A 19,817-nucleotide genomic window follows, 5' to 3' on the forward strand; every position below is an offset into this window, starting at 1 on the left:
AGGTGCTTACCACCTCCACATTGACCCCATCAATGGAGACTGGTAGCAGAGCGGGCTTAGACCTGCGGAAATCCACCACCATCTCCTTGGTCTTTGAAGTGTTTAGTTGAAGGTGATTGAGTTTGCACCAATGCACAAAGTCCTCCACCAGGCTCCTGTACTCCTCCTCTTGCTCGTCGACAATCCATCCAGACAATGTCTTTTTCAGGGAAAACCTTGAATATTTCAATAAAACAATGCCAAAATTAATTATGCACATATTTAAACAGTCCTTAGAGGAAGAGTCCAGGTGCTAAAATGGCCTTTCTAAAACAGATAGTTCCGGTCCTTGATTGATTGGCTGAATCGTGTTCGATGCCGTTGTAAAAATCTAGCACATACATACACCTTGACTGTTCTATATTACTCTGCTTGTACGTCGTGCCTAACAACGTCCCTCAGCTGTAAAATCAGTGTGACCTGCAGCCTCTCAGGGTTTATTGCTTAAGTCTGCAGTTCAGATCTGTCAAATTGGGTGCATCATGGAATTAAAAACATAATTAAGAAGACCCCACACTGTTGAGCAGCTGAAATCCTATATCGGGCAGGAATGTGACAACATTTAATTTTAACATGTCACTAGTCTCTTCAGTTCCTAAACATTTACAGAATGTTGTTAAATGAAGAGGTAAAGCAACACTACAGTGGTAAAAATGCCCCTGTCACAACTTTTTTGAGACATGTTGCTGGTATTAACTTAAAAACATATTTTTTTCCAAAAACAATAAAAATGCCTGTCCTTCAACAGTTGGATATGTTGTCTTTGAACTATTACCATTTGACATGATTTGTAGATCATTGCTATAGATCGTTTGTAGATCACTATTGCCATTTTACAAAGCGTTCCAACTTTTTCAGAATTGGGTTTGCATATGATGAAAACAATGATTGAGCCATATTATGTTTTAAAAGTTCCACTTAGTGTTAAATAAGTGTGACACAAAAAACAGAGACATATTTTTAGATTTTCTTATGTCTTCCAGGGAGAAGAACCTTCTCGAATCTGACTCACTCAAATAATGTGTGCATGCATACGGTAATTACTTTATGTATTACACTCCAGTCCAAAAGGTGGCGGTAGTGTGTATTCATAGCTGGTGCGTCTTAACAGAAGAAATAAAAACAACCAACATGGCGTATTACAGGAAATTGTTTACTTCAAGCTTAAGGTAAAATATGTCTGTATAAAACGTTTATCAAGGCTAGCTTTTACATGAGTGGAATGATAAATAGACGGAGTCATGTAAATATGAATCTAGACTGACGTTTTACTAGACTATGCTTACATTCTGTCTACTTCTTTGTCCTTCCTGAGTGATATCAGTCAGTGGTGACGTGCTGGTGTTGTGTGCCTTCTGGACCCTTCTGGTTTCTCCACCTATTTGTTTCCTTGCGCTGCAGCAGTTGTCAGACATTTACAAACAAGTTGTTTTTAGGCGGTTTGAAGTCGCTTTTCATACGCCATGAGCGCTCGGCTACATTACAGCCACTCGGACAAAAGACATGTTAAAAAAAATATATGTTTTTAAAACTAGCATTAAACTGGATTCGATCCCGCAAAAGCAACACACGCATGAATCTTTCCAGCCTGATTCCCTACTCCTTGAGCCAACTAATACCTGGTTGATATGCGATACAATTAACTATTGTAGGCTACCATCAATTGATAACGTAGGCAACACCCAGGTAACATGTTGTCCAGGCTATCTGAAACAAGTGGTTGCCCTTTATCTAAAACAACTGGTTACCTTAGGCTGCTACGGCCGTCAGTGCACTGTGCACAGTATGCTACTCTTTGTGGTTGATCAAATAAAAATAAAAGATGTATTTGGTAATGACGTTATTGTTGGTCTAGTAGACCTAAATTCTTAGAAATTAAATGGTACGACAGAAGAAACGATCAACATTTAAGCGTATTTTTCAAGTCAATAAACATTCTTACGAATGTCTTTGTCAGGGAACATTTGACTTTTCAAAACCATAGGCCTGGTAGTCGCTCAGACAAGGAGGCAATACCATTTGTGTCGCCTAATGCAAGACAAAATGTTGCTTGTGTGGTTAATTAATAGGTGATTTGATGACGGTTTTCAGCGAATTGGAGTGGCTCAAAGAGATAATGCGCTGAATAGATCGGTCTGGTTCATAGGTGTGCGTAGTTATTGCAGGTTCGAATCCATTTTAATGCTATAAAGTGTGCAAAATTATAGCCTTTATTTTACATGTATTTTGTACGAGTGGTTGTAGTGTAATGATCATGGGATAGATGTGAAATGCGACTTAAAATCCGTCTAAAACAACTTGTTTGTGAATGTTTGACAACTCCTGCGCAAGGAAACCATTAGGTGGGAAAAACCAGAAGGCACACAACACTGGCACCTAGCTTTGAGACATGTCAAACATCTGCTGGCTGTTAAATGTATTCTTAAATGTATACTCCGTGTAATCTAGATGCACATCCACCTGGTGTGTGTACGGTCGTGGCCTGGTGACAGCTTCACTGGCCCGGGAAAGACTTTCAAAGCTCTCCTCGGCTATGAAGAAAAACTGGATTTCTCTGAGTGTGGCAGGTGCCATTTGTGCAGTCCCTATCGCTCAGGTATGGCGGATTGTTCAGATTAAAGGAGACATAGCCAGCTACCTAATCTATGTAGCTGCCTGCTGCTGTTTTACCTTCATTAACTTTATGTTTTTGAAGTCAGCTGTGCAAGACTGAAATAAGCCGGAGGTCATACAAATTTAGCAGAATCTTTCACACAAGCATACGTCACAGATTACTTGCAAACAATATCAGAGTTTTGATTGATTTGACCATCAGTTAACTTCGACATTTTACTCTGGATAGACAATAGCAATATTTCATAGAGTGATTAATGTCAAAACATTGAGACTAGAGTAACATTAGGCACCTCCGATATGTTTAGTGTTCTAAAGATGTCAAATAGCCAGTAGTCAGGAGCCAGAAGTGAACACATATGGATGGCTATATAAGCTGTCCTTTCATTATACAAATAAATATGAAAAAATACTTGTATAACCCTTGAGCCAGCTCTTTCTGATGTGATCTCAATGGCGATGCAGCATTTGTTTGCACCTCCAACAGCATGGCATACCTGGTTAGCGTCCAAAAAATGCCTGTAAGTTTGTGTGAAAGAGTGTTGTTCTCATTGCCTGTTTGCAGGTGGATGTATCACATGAGGCCCTGATTAAAAGAGCATCGTCTCTTGTCACAGACAGTGCCAACACCTACCTTTCTCAGACCACATTAGCACTTGTAGATTCGCTCACACAATATGCCAAGGTAAGGAACCACATCACTGTAAGTTTCCCTCAAAGTACCGTACCCTATCTCGGATTACTGTTTCCTGTCTGTAGTAATATGCTCAAAATACTATGTATGAGCTCAAATAAATAAATATATATATAATATCCTGTGTGGTGAAGCTGTGATATCACTAAAAGTAAAAGTTTACCTGTCGTCCACATGAATACCTGTGGTGCTGCATAGGCCATCCGCATGCTCGTGGCCCTCCACAGACGCTACGAGGCGTCGGCCACAAGACTGACCCCTGCCGACGAAGAGGCCGTGTGGCAGATCCTCGTCCAGCAGCGTGAGGAGGTAGGTCATCCCTCAGCACCCGCAATCAAAGGGTCAAAGGGTACGCAGTCACAACAACGACCCTCAGCACCCGCTATCAAAGCGTACACCGTCACAACAACGACCAGAAATAATGATCATAATAATGATATAATAATCACTATAACATCTCACAACAACATTTGAGTACATAATCATTATTCTCCTCATCATCATCATCATCCTGATGATTTCCTGAATTGTTACAGAAACAAGAAGATGGAACTAGACACTCCCTCTGGGATATATAGACCCTTTTTAGTAGATTTAGCGTTCAGCTTTTTAGAGTTCAGCTCTTCATTGTCTGTCTCTGTAGGTGAGCATTCGCAAGGAGCATTGTAAACGCTTCGAGTCCAACTGGATGACGGCCATAAACTTGTCTGAGCTGGCAGCTGAGGCGGCGTACAACGCAGGTGAGTCATTTAGCAGGTGTGTTAGTGGCACATACTTTAGTACGGGTCAAGCACGAGCTGATCTTTTAACAGGCGCAGATTTAACTCTGCGCACATCCCCTACAGAATCGGAGTCAGATCCACCACAGAATTCAAATAAATCTTCAAATAAATTTTGATGGACCATAAACTGTGTTGATCTGTAGTTCAGATCAGAACACCCTGTGGAAATGGAAAAGCCTACAATTTGCCAACAAAACAACAAGTTTATTTCTAAAGCGTATTTCATACACAGGGCTAAGTTAATGTGTTAAAGCAAAGAATGATCGTACATGAAAGCATACAAAGGTGTGGAAAAGTAAAGTACATAGAATAGAATAAATAAAAACAACATAAGACACAAAATATAATAATTAAAAACAACATAAAAGACACAAAATAGAATAATTAAAAACAACATAAGACACAAAATAGAATAATTAAAATGTGAAAATGTGTCCGTGTCCTCCCTCCACAGGAGCTGACCAGGCTTCGGTGGCGGCCCGCTCTAGTCTGGACCTCGCCCAGTCTCAGGTGGAGCATGTGCGTCAGCTCTCGCTGCAGGCAGAGGAAGACCTGCGTGAGGCCAAGGCGTTGGAGAGTCCGAGGGTCGAGCCCTCTGCAGTCCCGTCCGCGGCCGACGAGGACGAAGAGATCCCAGAGGCCTACCTCAGAGAGGACTGAGAGACACTTTCATGGCCAGTTTCCCACATGTGGACTAGTCCCAGGCTAGAAGCGCACTTCAATGAAAATCTCCACTAATAAAAGATTTTAGTCTAGGACTAGTCCAAATCTCCACCAATACTCTAGGACTAGTCCTAATCCATGGGCTGAAGGCTGGCGGAAAGACCGATCTGGGGTCCAGGAGGAACCTGAGCCTTTGGTTCTTCATATGCTCTGGTGAGGGTGGGGGGAGACCTGGGCCTTTGGTTCTTCATATGTTCTGGTGAGGGTGGGGGGAGGTGTCGGCTTGGTAAGGGCTCCTAATTGACTCCAGGAGTGTAACTCCAGAAACTACAATCACAACAACAGAAAAGCTAAATTAATGAAAGCTTTCTGTAAAGTTTTCAAATCAGGACTTGAATATAACATGATAACATGATGGGCCCTACGGATCCAGGCCAGAAGCTTTGAATGTTCTGTTGAATTCCATAGCTGCACAGTAGATTGGACAATCTTACATCCTGATGCAATTTTCAATCAGAACATTTTTGCTTGATAGTTTGTCATTTTTCTTTGGTGAATCGTGCAATCTTTGCAGACTTTTGATGTTGTGTAACTGAATGTCGCTGTTTTGTCTTGTCACCAAGGAAACGTTAAGTGATGATGCGGACGACCATGGGGGGTAAAGGGATCAACACTGTAAGGTGTTTTTCTGAACAGGCTCGAATTAATGAAGCACTGAACCAAGTAAACTTGGAAACTTTTATTCTTGCAAATCATGTGTGCCTTGCCTCACACATTTGTAAAATTGAACATTGTCAATAAAAGTCATTGAAAAGTTGCAGAAGGTCTTGAACTAGCAAGGTATAGGTATACCAAGGTGTAGGAATACCAAGGTGTAGGAATACCAAGGTGTAGGAATACCAAGGTGTAGGGATACCAAGGTGTAGGAATACCAAGGTGTAGGTGTAGGAATACCAAGGTGTAGGAATACCAAGATGTAGGAATACCAAGGTGTAGGGATACCAAGGTGTAGGAATACCAAGGTGTAGGGATACCAAGGTGTAGGAATACCAAGGTGTAGGTGTAGGAATACCAAGGTGTAGGAATACCAAGATGTAGGAATACCAAGGTGTAGGAATACCAAGGTCAATAACTTATCTATCAATACCAAGATGTAGGGATACCAAGGTGTAGGAATACCAAGGTCAATAACTTATCTATCTATACCAAGATGTAGGGATACCAGTGCCTTTATTCACTGTCCAGTTCATAGTCAACACAACGCATGCGCCCAACTTGTGTCCTGGGGCCTATTGCACAAAACTAGGATAAGGGATTAAGCCGGGATATCTTGGTTATCCTGGCTCAATTTATCCGTGATCCAGTTGCACAAAAGCGGGATAGGGGGCAGCAGGATATGTTATGGTATAAGTTACCATGGCGATTTATTCTTTGGAGCTAGCCTGCTCCAGACCAGGCTAAGTTCCAGGATCTATTTAATCTCATCCCTTATCTCAGTCAGCAGTCACCACAAACAGAAACCAATAATTATTCCACTGCCCACTACACATTGTTATTACATATACCTAGACCCATTGTCATTATTTAAACGTTTGTGATCATTAATTAACTTTTACATACTCGCCATTCCCGACCTGTCATGCGACAACGGGAGTGCCTAACCATTTCGCACGTGGTGGTCGCGGAACTAGTTGCAATATTCTCCTAAACAGAGGTGTTGCTGTTTGTTGCTGTTGTGAAAAGGCTATCGCTACCTACTTCACACCGTAGAAGAAGCAATGAAGCCGCTAGTTGCCATGGTAAATCAGTGAATCTGTGATCGGTGGCGGGGTCTATTTGAGGGAGCCGTGAGCGCGCACTTATCCAGGATAGGTTTCACCTGGCTTGATGAATCCGTGTCTGCTCATCCTGGCTTGGTCTTTGTGCAACCAATTAAGCCTGTACGCTCTTGTTTTGGATTCATTGAGCGCAGCTCAGTAACTTATCCCGGATGTCTTAATTCTGCTTTTGTGCAACGGACCCCTGGTCCCTGTGGCTGGTCAACACAGCACATGCTGGTCACTGTGGCAACACAGCGCATGCTGGTCATTGTGGCAACACAACGCATGCTGGTCACTGTGGCTGGTCAACACAACGCATTCGCCCAACTTGACTAGTTCATCCTCGCACTGTCGTAAAATCACCAAATCGTATTACAAACATATCTAACTGCAAAAAGGTTAAACGTGTAAACATATCTAACTGCAGAAAGGTTAAACATGTAAACATATAACTGCAGAAAGGTTAAACATGTAAACATATAACTGCAGAAAGGTTAAACAGGTAAGTATATAACTGCAGAAAGGTTAAACATGTAAACATATAACTGCAGAAAGGTTTGGGGCAGCCGTGGCCCACTGGTTAGCACTCCGTACCTGTAACTGGAGGGTTTCCGGTTCGAGCCCCGACCAGTAGGCACGTGTGAAGTGCCCTTGAGCAAGGCACCTAACCCCTCACTGCTCCCTGAGTGCTGCTGTTATAGCAGGCAGCTCACTGCGCCGGGATTAGTGTGTGCTTTACCTCACTGTGTGTTCACTGTGTGCTGAGTGTGTTTCACTAATTCACAGATTGGGATAAATGCAGAGACCAAATTTCCCTCAAGGGATCAAAAGAGTATATATACTATACTATATATAGGTTAAACATGTAAACATATCTAACTGCAGAAAGGTTAAACGTGTAAACATATCTAACTACAGAAAGGTTAAATGTGTAAACATATCTAACTGCAGAAAGGTTAAACGTGTAAATACCTGTTGTCAAAAGCGTTGTATCACATAATAAAGGAATTAAGTATATCACAGTTTTGCATTCTAAGAGGAAAAGTGGGGAAGTTGTGTAGTTGTGTAAAAATGCTTCAGTTTCAGGGTGACCCAGACGGTGACCGTAAACAAAGTGGACTCAGGGTATGATATCACATAATGCAGCCATTTCAGGGTATGATATCACATAATGCAGCTTTTTCAGTTTTGAGATTGTGCACCTAGTTGTGTAGAAATCATCAGTGTGCCAGCTTACCCTGCTCTCCTCTATGTTACTTTGGGCAGTGGTCTTTACTTAGGTTGTGACAGGTCATGTCAAAGTATTTAAAGTTCCTTGAACATGTATGGAAACACTTTGGGATGGTATCAGTGGTGTTTGTGTGGTATGTGTGTGCCCTGCTGTGACATAGAGGATTTAATATGTCACTAGACATGAACAAAGTGAAACTAATTGTACAATTCTATTGTATTTTCCTGTTTCCACTAAAGCCCTTATGAAGGTCTTGTAATCTCTGCATTAGAAGTAGAGGATGTCTGACTTTAACCCTCTTTTTGATAAGTACTTTGCATAACAATCTTGGCCTTTTCAAAAATGGCCTAGACTGCACATACCCATACAGAACAGTAGATGGCGCCTGAGGTCAGATGAAGATAATGTGTGGACGTTCATTTCATAAAGTAGCCAGTATCCATGAGCAACCACAGAATTTCACTTTTTAAAAAATCAACCATTCTATAACTGTCGATATCTCCTGGTATGGTATTAATATGGTTTTGTTTCTTTTAACTTGCATAAAGCACTGTCCTACGGCTTATACACAATGCGGATATTACTGCAATGTCAATATTGCAGGATCACACATTCTTATCATTGGGAGGAATTCTACAGACATCACAGAATATACATTATGTTACTTAAGATGGAAGTTCATGGACAAATGCATGATGTCAGCGGGAAAGGTCAGGACCAGCTAGATGCACTTTGAGCTGCGCAATGGAGGGGAGTAGCGTTACTACGGTTACTACACTGTGTTCATTTAGCAGGTGCTGTTGTCCAAAGGAACTTGCGTTGTAAGTAGTATGGCATGCACTTCCTCATGAACGAGTGTGTGTTCCCTTGGGAATCAAGATCGACCTCGGCTGACTAATGTGTGGTGTTCATTATTTGCCACACTTTCAGTTATTTATTTCACTTTCAGTTCATTACTTCTGTGAAACGCATTGGAGTATGAGGAAGTAAAGTAGAGTGGCTGTGGTCTAGTGACTGACAGGTCATCAGGTGACTGACTGGTCATCAGAATGTTCTTTAGGAAGGAGCAGCTATTGTGACACTGTGACCTGTGGGCGGAGCAGCTATTGTGACACTGCGACCTGTGGAAACCGGCAAATCCGTGTATGAGAACTTCTACAACAGCAAAGCTTCCTGATGAGGGATCGACTTTTGTAGTTTTTCTTTATTTTAGGACTGTTTCTGTGTTGATGGGGGAGTCTACAGGCGCTCGTAGAGAGAAGATGCTCAGTGCTGTGATCAAGTCCCCCCTGCCTAGTGCTGTCCTCTACTGTGCACCCCACACAGCCTGAACGTGGCCACACCACACAGCCTGAACGTGGCCACCCCACACAGCCTGAACGTGGCCACACCATACAGCCCGAACGTGGCCACACCACACAGCCTGAACGTGGCCACAGACCAGAGCATTTCCACCACACTGTCAACAGAGGGCTCTACCAGCTCCATGCATCTGCAATGTTACACCGAGTTGGGCCAGTTGTCTGTACGCTCCATTCGAGCGTTCCTCATATTGGATTCGTCCCCTATAGCTTTGCTATATTCACTTCTTACTGAATTTAGAACTGCAGATGGCCCAAAACACATAGGACTCTAGTGTGTGTAGGTTATGAAATTGTGTGTTGTAATGTAATGCAAAGGTAAGCAAGAATATCGCCATAATATGTATATATATGAAAATGCAAAAAATGCAACCTTCTCGATTGTTAAAACACGTACGACACTAGACTAGTTCAGTGCAATATCATTTTGTTTATGACTCTAACCACTGCACAGACCACTTGCAGGATCACCTTGTCACCAACATGCATTAAGTCTTATGGAGATTTAGCTGTTATAAAAAAGAATAATAATGATAATGATGATGTGCGTTTGAGGAGGTATTGGTGTGGTCAGGCTGGTCCATTTGTTGGTCACCAGGAATTGTATGTTAATTTGTCCATGACCCAATTAGGCCCTTAGTGTGTGTGTGTGGGGGGGGGGGGGTCTGGCGTGGGGGATGGGCAGTAGTAGTATTCTTATGGTGGGAGATGTGTGTGTGTGGGGGGGGCACGTGCACAGATTGGGCGCAGAATGGGCTCATGAAAGGAGTTTGGCGGGCGGGATTACTAGGGGTCGTCTACAGGGATTAAGTCTGATACCCGCTCCAAATTAGCACCCACTCAGAGCCGCGTTGTATTGACAGGACAAGCCCTTGGTGGGGTGGGGGGGGGACAAGAGCAGTATAGCCGCTGGCCAGAGGGACCACCTGAGAGCGCAACAACAGCCCCACTGATTGCTTCCCTCCCCCACTTGCACGCCTCTCAGACATCTCACACGACATGATCTGCAACAGGACAAAATACCCCAAACAAGAGATTAGAGGAGCTTTTGGGGTAAAACTCATTTATTTACCTCTTGCTCATTGACAGGGGAGTACAAAAGATGCATATACAATTCATGAGTGTGTGTGTGTATGTGTGTGTGTGTGTGTGTGTGCGTGTGTGTGTGAGTGTGCGTGCGTGTGTGTGTGTGTGTGTGGGGGGGGGGGGGGGGGGGGTGCAATCCTCATTGAATGCTACAACAGTGATGTAATTCAGCATGGTGTCTCACAACAATATGTAATTTTATAGACAATGGAAAGACCATGTGATATGTCCTCCTGGGCTTTATTTATCTATCTCATGCACAAGTGGGCATACTCCATGTTTTGCATTTGCACACATATTTGAAAGCTCCGGAATGGAAATGTATTGTGCCAAAAGGCATGAAACAAAACAAGATAGCCTGTCTTATTTGGATATTTTTTAGACACAGCAAAAACTTAACAGAGTTAACACGAATAGCCTATTGTTCTATCATTAACATGGCTTTGTTCTACTCTCCGCCTGCTGTTCTTTGTTTTTGTGGGGCGAAGCACAAATTACTCTTGTGAACTGATAAGTGGTTGGCAACAGTGTTGCAAATTGCCAGGCTACAGTAGATAGTCGCTTCGTTGTTTGTCAGGTGTGCCGGTGCACCCCTGCGGACTGGCCCGCAGTGGTACATTCCGAAAGCGGACTGGTCTCTATGGAGTTGTTGCTGAGGAGGATTTTGAGTTACAGGAGCGAACTGGAGAGCTCGCTCGGCGACATGGAGAGAAGAATGTCTGCGCGCTACTTTAGGAATAACCCTTACTCGGGCGGGAATACAACGGTTGTTCTTCTTCTCCTTATCGCATCAGGTAAGCTAAAGTCTACGCGAATGCTAAACCAACGTTAGCTACCTTTTTCTAGAGAAGTTTTAGAAAATCAAGCGAGTTCGTTACAGTACAATGCCATGCACAACTGATGCACAGAAAAGTAAGTGCAAGCAGTTGTTTTCGTCATGTAGACATAGCACAGGTCATCACTTACATTGTAAAAGTTGAAATAACAAAAATACGCTGCACACACACCCGTGTACATGATTTGTGTTGCTTTAATTGATGAAGGGTGTTACTTTGTTCAGAACGTGGACTTTCAGAGTCCACGCGGTGTAACGTTATGTTACGACTCAGTGAATGAGAACCACCAACATTAGGTTATTCCATAAAATGTATCGTTTTAGTTAACTCGGGTGTAACATTTTAATGTCACGCTCCATACTTAAATATCCATGTTCAAAATATTGAGGTTTGGTAGGCTAATGGTCCCTCCAATTTGGTGAAGGTCTGGACTTTAGAGACAAGCGTTTTGCACTTCAATTAGTTCACCTAATTAGCTAATTCGTTTAATGGCCCACCAAGGTCATGTTGAAGTTGCATTTGTTGTTCTGGTCGGTAGGTAACGAATTATTTTATGATTAGAATGGGGGAGGAAGGTCATTACAAACTTACCAGCACGTGACCCTTAGTTATTTAGTGCCACCTGTTATGACCACGGTGACGTCATACATTGGCTAAACTGTCGGGGAAACAAAAGGTAGGGTGACGTAATGTCGGTGAGATGGCTGATTCAGAAAATCTTACCAGGGTCCGTGAACACCTAACACATTTTTCTTGTCTAATATCGTGAATGTGCTGACTGAAACATCAAATCATGTTTTTGATTTTAGCGGACAGCCTGTGATTTTAAGGAAACTGGGCTTTGCATCGCGTCAATCATGGCAGTGGTAGCAATATTGCAGGATAATTGATGTTCGCTGCCCTCTCCCGCATATTGCCCTCGTTTAGGAACTAGGGGGCGTTTCTTTTATTGTAATGTTCGGCTACATTATCTGCGGACCATCGTTATTAAAATAACTGCATTAGTGAGAAGGTTCGCACAAAGTCTAACCATTCCGCTTAGCCTACACTACCCGTCCATCATCAGTTCTAGTGAAGGGTTGTCTTTCCCTCAGCCAGAGAGAGTTCAGTGTTGGATGCTGAGCTGGTGCTTTGGTAGCTCGAGCGTGCAGGGCCACAGATGTTTGTCCATATCCTACCTGCTGCCGCGGGTGAGCAGAAAAAACTTATGGCCTCCTTACGCCAAACGAAAAGATTTGGGAAAGATTGAAGTCTTTTGAGTAAATCTTGAATGGGCATTAGTTAAGACTCCAATCTTTCAAGAATCTTTCCCAAACCTTGTCAAAGCTGTTTGGTGTAAGGCCTAATGGCACATAAGACCGCAGATTATTCCTGACTCGCAGGTCTACTTGCGTCCTGTTTCAAGTCGTCTTCTTGTCCTTCTTGTGTTTAATTTGCAGTGCATGTGATTCTATATAAAAGTGTAATGAAAGTAATTATTTTCTTTTATTTGCATGAGCTTCAGTAATTATTGTATGGCAAACTAAACCCAACTGGGCTTGTTCTGCCATGACTGTGGTTGGCAAACTGGCTGTTGGAACATGACATGACTGATTGAAAACTGATTATTTGTAGCTGATGAATGAAAGCTGATTTGCAGGTTATTGGATTTATTTGTAATAATTGTGTATGCCACAGCATCTCCTCCTTGTGTGGTAGTGTTGTCTTGTATTCACACCACCTCTTTCCTCTCCCCCTCCTCATGTCTGGGGATCAATAAAAGGTAAAATGGGAGTTGAAACATTAACATAGCTCACTTAGTCCTTTTAGAGGCTAATGGTGATCTCTCTCTCTCTCTCTCTCTCTCTCTCTCTCTCTCTCTCTCTCTCTCTCTCACGCTCTCACGCTCTCTCACTCTCTCTCCTTCTCTCTCTCTCTCTCTCTCCCTCTCTCTCTCTCTCTCTCTCTCTCCTTCTCTCTCCCTCTCTCTCTCTCTCTCTCTCTCTCTCTCTCTCTCTCCTTCTCTCTCCCTCTCTCGTGCCCTCTCTATCATTCTTTATCCATCTTTACTTCTGTTTCTGCCTCCCTGCATGTCCAGTGATTTACTATCCTCCTCCTAGGCTTGAGTCGATATCAGGATATGGCCACACACACACACACACACACACACACACACACACACACACACACACACACACACATCCATACACACACACACACACATATACATACACACACACACACACACACACACACACACATCCATACACACACACACACACATATACACACACACACACACACACACATACACACACATACACACAGTGATGCAGGGCACGTAGAGGAAGAAAAATATTATTGTGTAGTTATGATTTTGTAAGTTATGATTTTTGTAACTTTTTGTTTGTTATGTCTCAGATTTTTCATCATCTGTAATTCAGTCGATCATTTGCTCCCTCCTCTGCCTCTTGGTCCATCATATGAGCTCTCTTGCATATCAGAATTGTAGACATGTGCTTGACCTGTAGTTAGTGTGCTCCACAGTCACCATTAGCCCATTTCACAAGATGGGGCCGCTGTGTAAATCAACTTCCTGTGGAAGAGCACTGTCCCATAGACAGCAAAAGAAAAGTCCACAGGAAAGACGGTTTACCTTGCCTATTAAGGCATCATTAACATCAATGAGGCCGGACACCTGGACACCTGGACACTGTGAAATTGGTGTATTGACCTGTGTCCTCGTTGGAAGAGTGGTTTCTCTCTCTACCTCTCTGTGCGGAGCTGGGGCCTGACACAGAGAAGTTGAATAATGGATGATATCTTTATATAGAGCCTTTCATCTGCGTTCATGTCTCCTCCGAACCGCAGTAGCGAGCGACTGGTGTGGTGTGGCGCAGCGCAGCGCCTCATTTCCGGCCTCGTGTGTCCCTGCTCACTTGCAGGGCTGGATGGGCCACCACCACGCCACTGAGCCCACACTACACTACGCCACTGAGCCCACACTACACTACGCCACTGAGCCCACACTACACTACGCCACTGAGCCCACACTACACTACGCCACTGAGCCCACACTACACTACGCCACTGAGCCCACACTACACTACGCCACTGAGCCCACACTACACTACGCCACTGAGCCCACACCACGCCACTGAGCCCACACCAAGCCACTGAGCCCACACCAAGCCACTGAGCCCACACCACGCCACTGAGCCCACACCACGCCACTGAGCCCACACTACGCCACTGAGCCCACACTACACTACACCACTGAGCCCACACTACGCCACTGAGCCCACACCACGCCACTGAGCCCACACCAAGCCACTGAGCCCACACCACGCCACTGAGCCCACACTACACTACTGAGCCCACACTACGCCACTGAGCCCACACCACACTACACTACGCCACTGAGCCCACACCGCACTACACTACGCCACTGAGCCCACACTACACTACACTACGCCACTGAGCCCACACTACACTACACTACACCACTGAGCCCACACTACACTACACCACTGAGCCCACACTACACTACACTACACCACTGAGCCCACACTACACTACACTACACCACTGAGCCCACACTACACCACTGAGCCCACACTACACTACACCACTGAGCCCACACTACACTACACCACTGAGCCCACACTACACTACACCACTGAGCCCACACTACACTACACCACTGAGCCCACACTACACCACTGAGTAGGGATGTCCCGATCCGATATTTGGATCGGATCGGCCGCCGATATTAGCAAAAAATGTGGGATCGGCCTGCACGGGAAAATCCCGATCCGGACTCCCGATCCAGTTTGTTTTTTCAATACTCCGGTCCGTGTTTTCCAGCGCACCGATGTAGGTAATCCATTCCAGTTTTTTTCAGCTTTCCCCCCTAAATCCGGTCCTCGTATTTTCAGCACACCTAGCGACCTGTCCAGCATCCCACTTGTCTGTGCATGTCCCACTAAGAATTTAAAGTTATCGAGCAAGTCCGCGAGTGTCCGCGAGACCCTCTTACTATTAAGGCTCTTATGCATGTTGCTGCTGACAACTTTGCCTGTCTAACGAATGTTTTCTTCGCGATTAACACATTTCATTTCAAAAAGCAACCTGGTCAATCGCTAACAACTAAGTGCACCTAGGCCTACAACTCTACACATCCAAAAGGGTAGAAGCTTCCAGTAGGCTATCATAACTTTTTTTACCGTTTAGTCTGTGCATCGGCGCAGCCTACGACGATGTAGATAGATAGATAGATAGATAGATACTTTATTGATCCCCAGGGGAAATTCAAGGTCTCAGCAGCATACATAACACACAACCACATTCTTTAACATCAGAAAGAGTAATAAAGTATATAATATAAAAACACAACTAAGCAATAAGGACATTAGAAGATAAAGAATGCTAAATATACTAAAATACAAATTATATAACTAACACTTAATGCAATATATAAAAATATACTAAAATACAAATTACAAAAATACAAATTATACTAACTAACACTTAATCTAAGTCATTCTAGAAACAGTATCCACATAGTGGTGACTAATCAATCAGAGGCGCTTGCAATGACTGAGGCAGGGACTGAGCCTGTGATTCTCTGTGCATAGTTAAGATATGGTAAGGTGCTCTAAGGTGCTCTGTGCGAATGGGTGTCATGGTGGTAGTGCAATGGTGATAGTGGTAGTGGTCATGGTGATAGTGCAAATGAGTAAGTAAGTCCAACAGTGCAGCAGTGCAGAAGTAAAGTAAGGTAAAATCTATATATCTATATATTTAACTATTTAAGAAAATGTATAAGTGTGGCCACAGTTTGGCTGTGGCATAGAGGGGGGGGGGGTTATGCATATGTGCTAATGTGCTAATATAGCACGCAAACAGTGCGGCATAAAGACAGTGATACAAGTGGCTAGTGGACAGACAGTACCAAACATGGAGGGGGTGAAGAGGCAGACAGACTATGCAGAGAAGTCTATCTCTCCTCTTCCCTTAAGTGAGGCATTAAACAGTTCAATGGCCCTGGGGACAAATGACTTTCTCAGTCTGTCCGTTGTGCAAGGCAGTGACCGAAGTCTCCAGCTGATCAGGCTCTTCTGCTTAACAATGGTGCTGTGGAGTGGGTGACACTCATTGTCCAAGATGTTGATCAGTTTGTTCAGGGTCCTTTTGTCAGATAGTGAAGTGATGCACTCCAGTTCAGCTCCCACTACAGAGCCAGCTTTCCTTACCAGCCTGTCAATTCGCCCCGCATCCTTCTTCCTTGTGCTTCCTCCCCAACACACCACTGCATAGAAGAGGACACTGGCAACAACAGACTGGTAGAACATCCTAAGGAGCTTACTGCACACATTGAAGGACCGCAGCCTCCTCAGGAAGTACAGCCTGCTCTGCCCTTTCTTGTAGAGTGCATCAGTGTTGGCTGACCAGTCCAGTTTATTGTCCAGGTGGAGACCCAGATATTTGTAGGTGCTAACCACCTCCACGTTGACCCCATCAATGTGGACTGGTAGCAGAGTGGGCTTAGACCTGCGGAAATCCACCACCATCTCCTTGGTCTTTGACGTATTAAGTTGAAGATGATTGAGTTTGCACCATTGCACAAAGTCCTCCACCAGGCTCCTGTACTCCTCCTCCTGCCCGTTCCTGATACACCCCACAATTGCAGTATCATCAGAAAACTTCTGCATGTAAATTAGTGACAGCTGTTGTCGCGGTAAACTTAAGCTCCTGTCACTAAATAGTGTAGATAGGCCTACGTGCTATGTTGCTTGATTTTCTGTAATAAATGCAGCCTGTAGCCTAGGTTACTTCAGCAAACCCAGACCAGTTGTGGCATCAGTTTCGCTTTTAAAACGCAACAGTGAGAGGCTTTTTAGCGCAGTCTCACTTATCATTGATGAGCACAGGAGCAGGCTGACACCTGAGCATGTTGAAATGATCACCTTTGTGAAGAAGAATCTCCCCATCATGCTCAGACTGCAGCCAGGGCAAACAGTAGAAATTGAAGGGAGTATGGAGATGGAGCAGTAAAGTGTGGAGGAGATGGCAATACTGTAGAAGGCGTGACTGTTATTTGGGTTGTTATAGCCAATTCAGTGTGTGTGTGGTAATTTGACTATTTTCTACTAAGGTTTTGTGTGTGTTGCTTTATATAATTTTATATTGTTTACAATATTGTTTACACTGATTGCTTTTTTAAGCCTTGGTTTACACTCTTGAGCAGAGCACTGATGCCAATTCAGTTTGTGTGGTTAATTGACTATTTATTTTCTACTCCGCCTTTCTGTGTGTTTTGCTTTTTTTATACAGTTTACAATATTGTTTGCACTAATGGCTTTTTAAGCCTTGGTTTACACTCTTGTTGTTCAAGAGCAGAGCACTGATGCCAATTCAATTTGTGTGGTTTAATTGACTTTGTTATTTTGTGTTTATTTAACCCTGTTAAGAATAAACAGGTCAGCTTCTCATTACCAACCACTGTGGATTATTCAAACTAACCTAATTAAGTTGTCTAGTTGTTCTTAAGAGTAAAACCCTTTTCAACATGAGTATAACACCAAAATAAGTAAATATCTTTAATCTTTAATACATGCTTGGATCGGCCGGTATCGGCCGATGCTAAAAGCTACAATATCGGTATCGGATCGGAAGTGCAAAAAGCTGGATCGGGACATCCCTACCACTGAGCCCACACTACACTACGCCACTGAGCCCACACTACACATAGGGCTGTGGAAAGCAATGAGCTGAATCTGGCGTATCAGATCAGAACCATCAACGGCACCTTTAAGTGCTTCTGTGTGGTTTGGTTGGGAGTGGGTTGGTCATGGACAGTCTCACATAGTGAGTTGGGTGACTAAGACTGGAGTTGACGGAGCGATGATTCATTTAATGAAGCCGTGGGCTTTGATCTGATTCATCGTAGCCACGCAACACAGTGAAGGTGAAGAGAAAAGGTCACCTTGACTCATGCCACCTTTAATATAGATCAGTGTGCTGTTTTCACCTTTAATATAGATCAGTGTGCTGTTTTCACCTTTAATATAGATCAGTGTGCTGTTTTCACCTTGACTCATGCCACCTTTAATATAGATCAGTGTGCTGTTTTCACCTTTAATATAGATCAGTGTGCTGTTTTCACCTTTAATATAGATCAGTGTGCTGTTTTCACCTTGACTCATGCCACCTTTAATATAGATCCAGTGTCAGATCAAACCTCCATGTGGCCCTAAGCAAAATCCTGCTAAGGGCCCCTCCTACCTGAACTCTGAGGAACAAAATGTAACCATTGTTTTTTACAGTCGCAGCCGACACCTCAGTGCTCCCAATACAATCATCCCGCCCCATTTTGGATGTCTACGGAAGTTACCAAATGTAGTGTTTTTCCCCATAAAGGACTAGGAGAAAGAAAAAACAATTGTGTGTGAATCACCTTCACAGTTATACAATTTTAGGGTCTGGGCTGCTTGCTTTTGATGCTTGCTGTACATATCCCATTACAAAAAAATAAACTGCAGTTTTTTCAAAGTATAGTGCAGTTATACTACAGTAGGCTACAGTGCAGTAGCCTAGTATTTTCATGTCCAAAATACTGCATTTCCTGCATAAGAACTGGAAATATTTCCTCCAAATCTGCAGCTGACACTTGAAGTAATGCAGTTATTTTTTTGTAAGGATCTGGTTGTGCTAGTAGCCTACTGGCTGAGGCTGACTGTTCTTCACCTGTGTCTGTAGTAGGCTACTTGCCAAAGACATAGGCTAGGCTTCTGAACTGGCTCCCCCTGATTCCCTTCAATATTTTTTCAAACGTAGACTAGTTTAAACAATCATTTTAATACTTTATATAGGCCTAATTTACGATATACGTATGCAGCACAGCAAATCAAAGTTAATAATTTAGGCTACTTTCCATTTTGCATATGTTCAGTTGTAGTCTATCTATAACTAAAGCTTGACTGAAATATTGTAAAACTATTTACTTCTTTTAAAAATGTATGGGAAGAGTGAAATCACCGATTAGTTTAGACGGGTCCTCGCATGTTTCTGCTGAAAAACTGCTAGTTTCATCCCGAGCTGCACTTTATTATGAACGCATTTAAAGACGTGTTTTTTTTTTATTTTTAAATTTATTTATTTTTTAAATAGTCACCTGCATTCAAAAAACAGAATATACCATTCGCCACTTGGCGAAGTACTGTGACTGGGAAAGGCTGGCAAGCAAGCCGCAGACAGATCAGGGGATTCACTGCCCTGTTAGGTAGGCTTAGACTAGGCCAGCATCACGCAGGTCGCTATGACTACCTGTCTGTCTCTAGCTTAAGCTATAGGGCCAGCATCACGCAGGTCGCTATGACTACCTGTCTGTCTCTAGCTTGAGCTATAGGGCCAGCATCACGCAGGTCGCTATGACTACCTGTCTGTCTCTAGCTTGAGTCAAGGGGAGATGGGGGAGGGGCCCTTGTTACCTTGTGGGACTCTACGCAGCTTGCGTACAGTAGTGTGTGCGTATAGGGAGAACCAGCCTTGTATAGATCAGTGTGCGTATAGGGAGAACCAGCCCTGTATAGATCAGTGTGGTGTTTTCACCAGAGACACATGCACTTAAACCTCTCCTTAAAACAACCAAGCTCCTTCAGAGGCTGATTGAAGTCTGCACCGATGATGGTGGAAAGATGTTCAGTAGGAT

General features: G+C 43.5%; 2 protein-coding genes across 2 annotated transcripts in view; both read left to right on the forward strand.

Annotated features, from left to right (window-relative positions):
- The first annotated feature begins 1,127 nt into the window (after positions 1-1,127).
- Positions 1,128-5,608, forward strand: diablob (diablo, IAP-binding mitochondrial protein b). Its single transcript, XM_076274573.1, has 6 exons — positions 1,128-1,208; positions 2,488-2,635; positions 3,218-3,337; positions 3,545-3,655; positions 3,990-4,086; positions 4,583-5,608. The coding sequence occupies exons 1-6, from the start codon at positions 1,171-1,173 to the stop codon at positions 4,786-4,788; spliced, it is 720 nt and encodes a 239-aa protein (XP_076130688.1). The 5' UTR covers positions 1,128-1,170; the 3' UTR covers positions 4,789-5,608.
- A 5,394-nt stretch (positions 5,609-11,002) lies between these two features.
- Positions 11,003-19,817, forward strand: part of nectin3b (nectin cell adhesion molecule 3b) — a 78,757-nt gene continuing 69,942 nt past the window's right edge. The window contains exon 1 of the mRNA XM_076274447.1: positions 11,003-11,083. Coding sequence (XP_076130562.1) covers positions 11,005-11,083 — 79 coding nt within the window. The 5' untranslated portion in view covers positions 11,003-11,004. The remainder of the gene's footprint in view (positions 11,084-19,817) is intronic.

Source organism: Alosa pseudoharengus, unplaced genomic scaffold (genome assembly GCF_046254945.1).
Source record: "Alosa pseudoharengus isolate Yale_2024_CS ecotype anadromous, Long Island Sound unplaced genomic scaffold, YU_APseudo_1.1 YU_APseudo_1.1_scf_8, whole genome shotgun sequence".
NCBI classification, from domain to species: Eukaryota; Metazoa; Chordata; class Actinopteri; order Clupeiformes; family Clupeidae; genus Alosa; species Alosa pseudoharengus.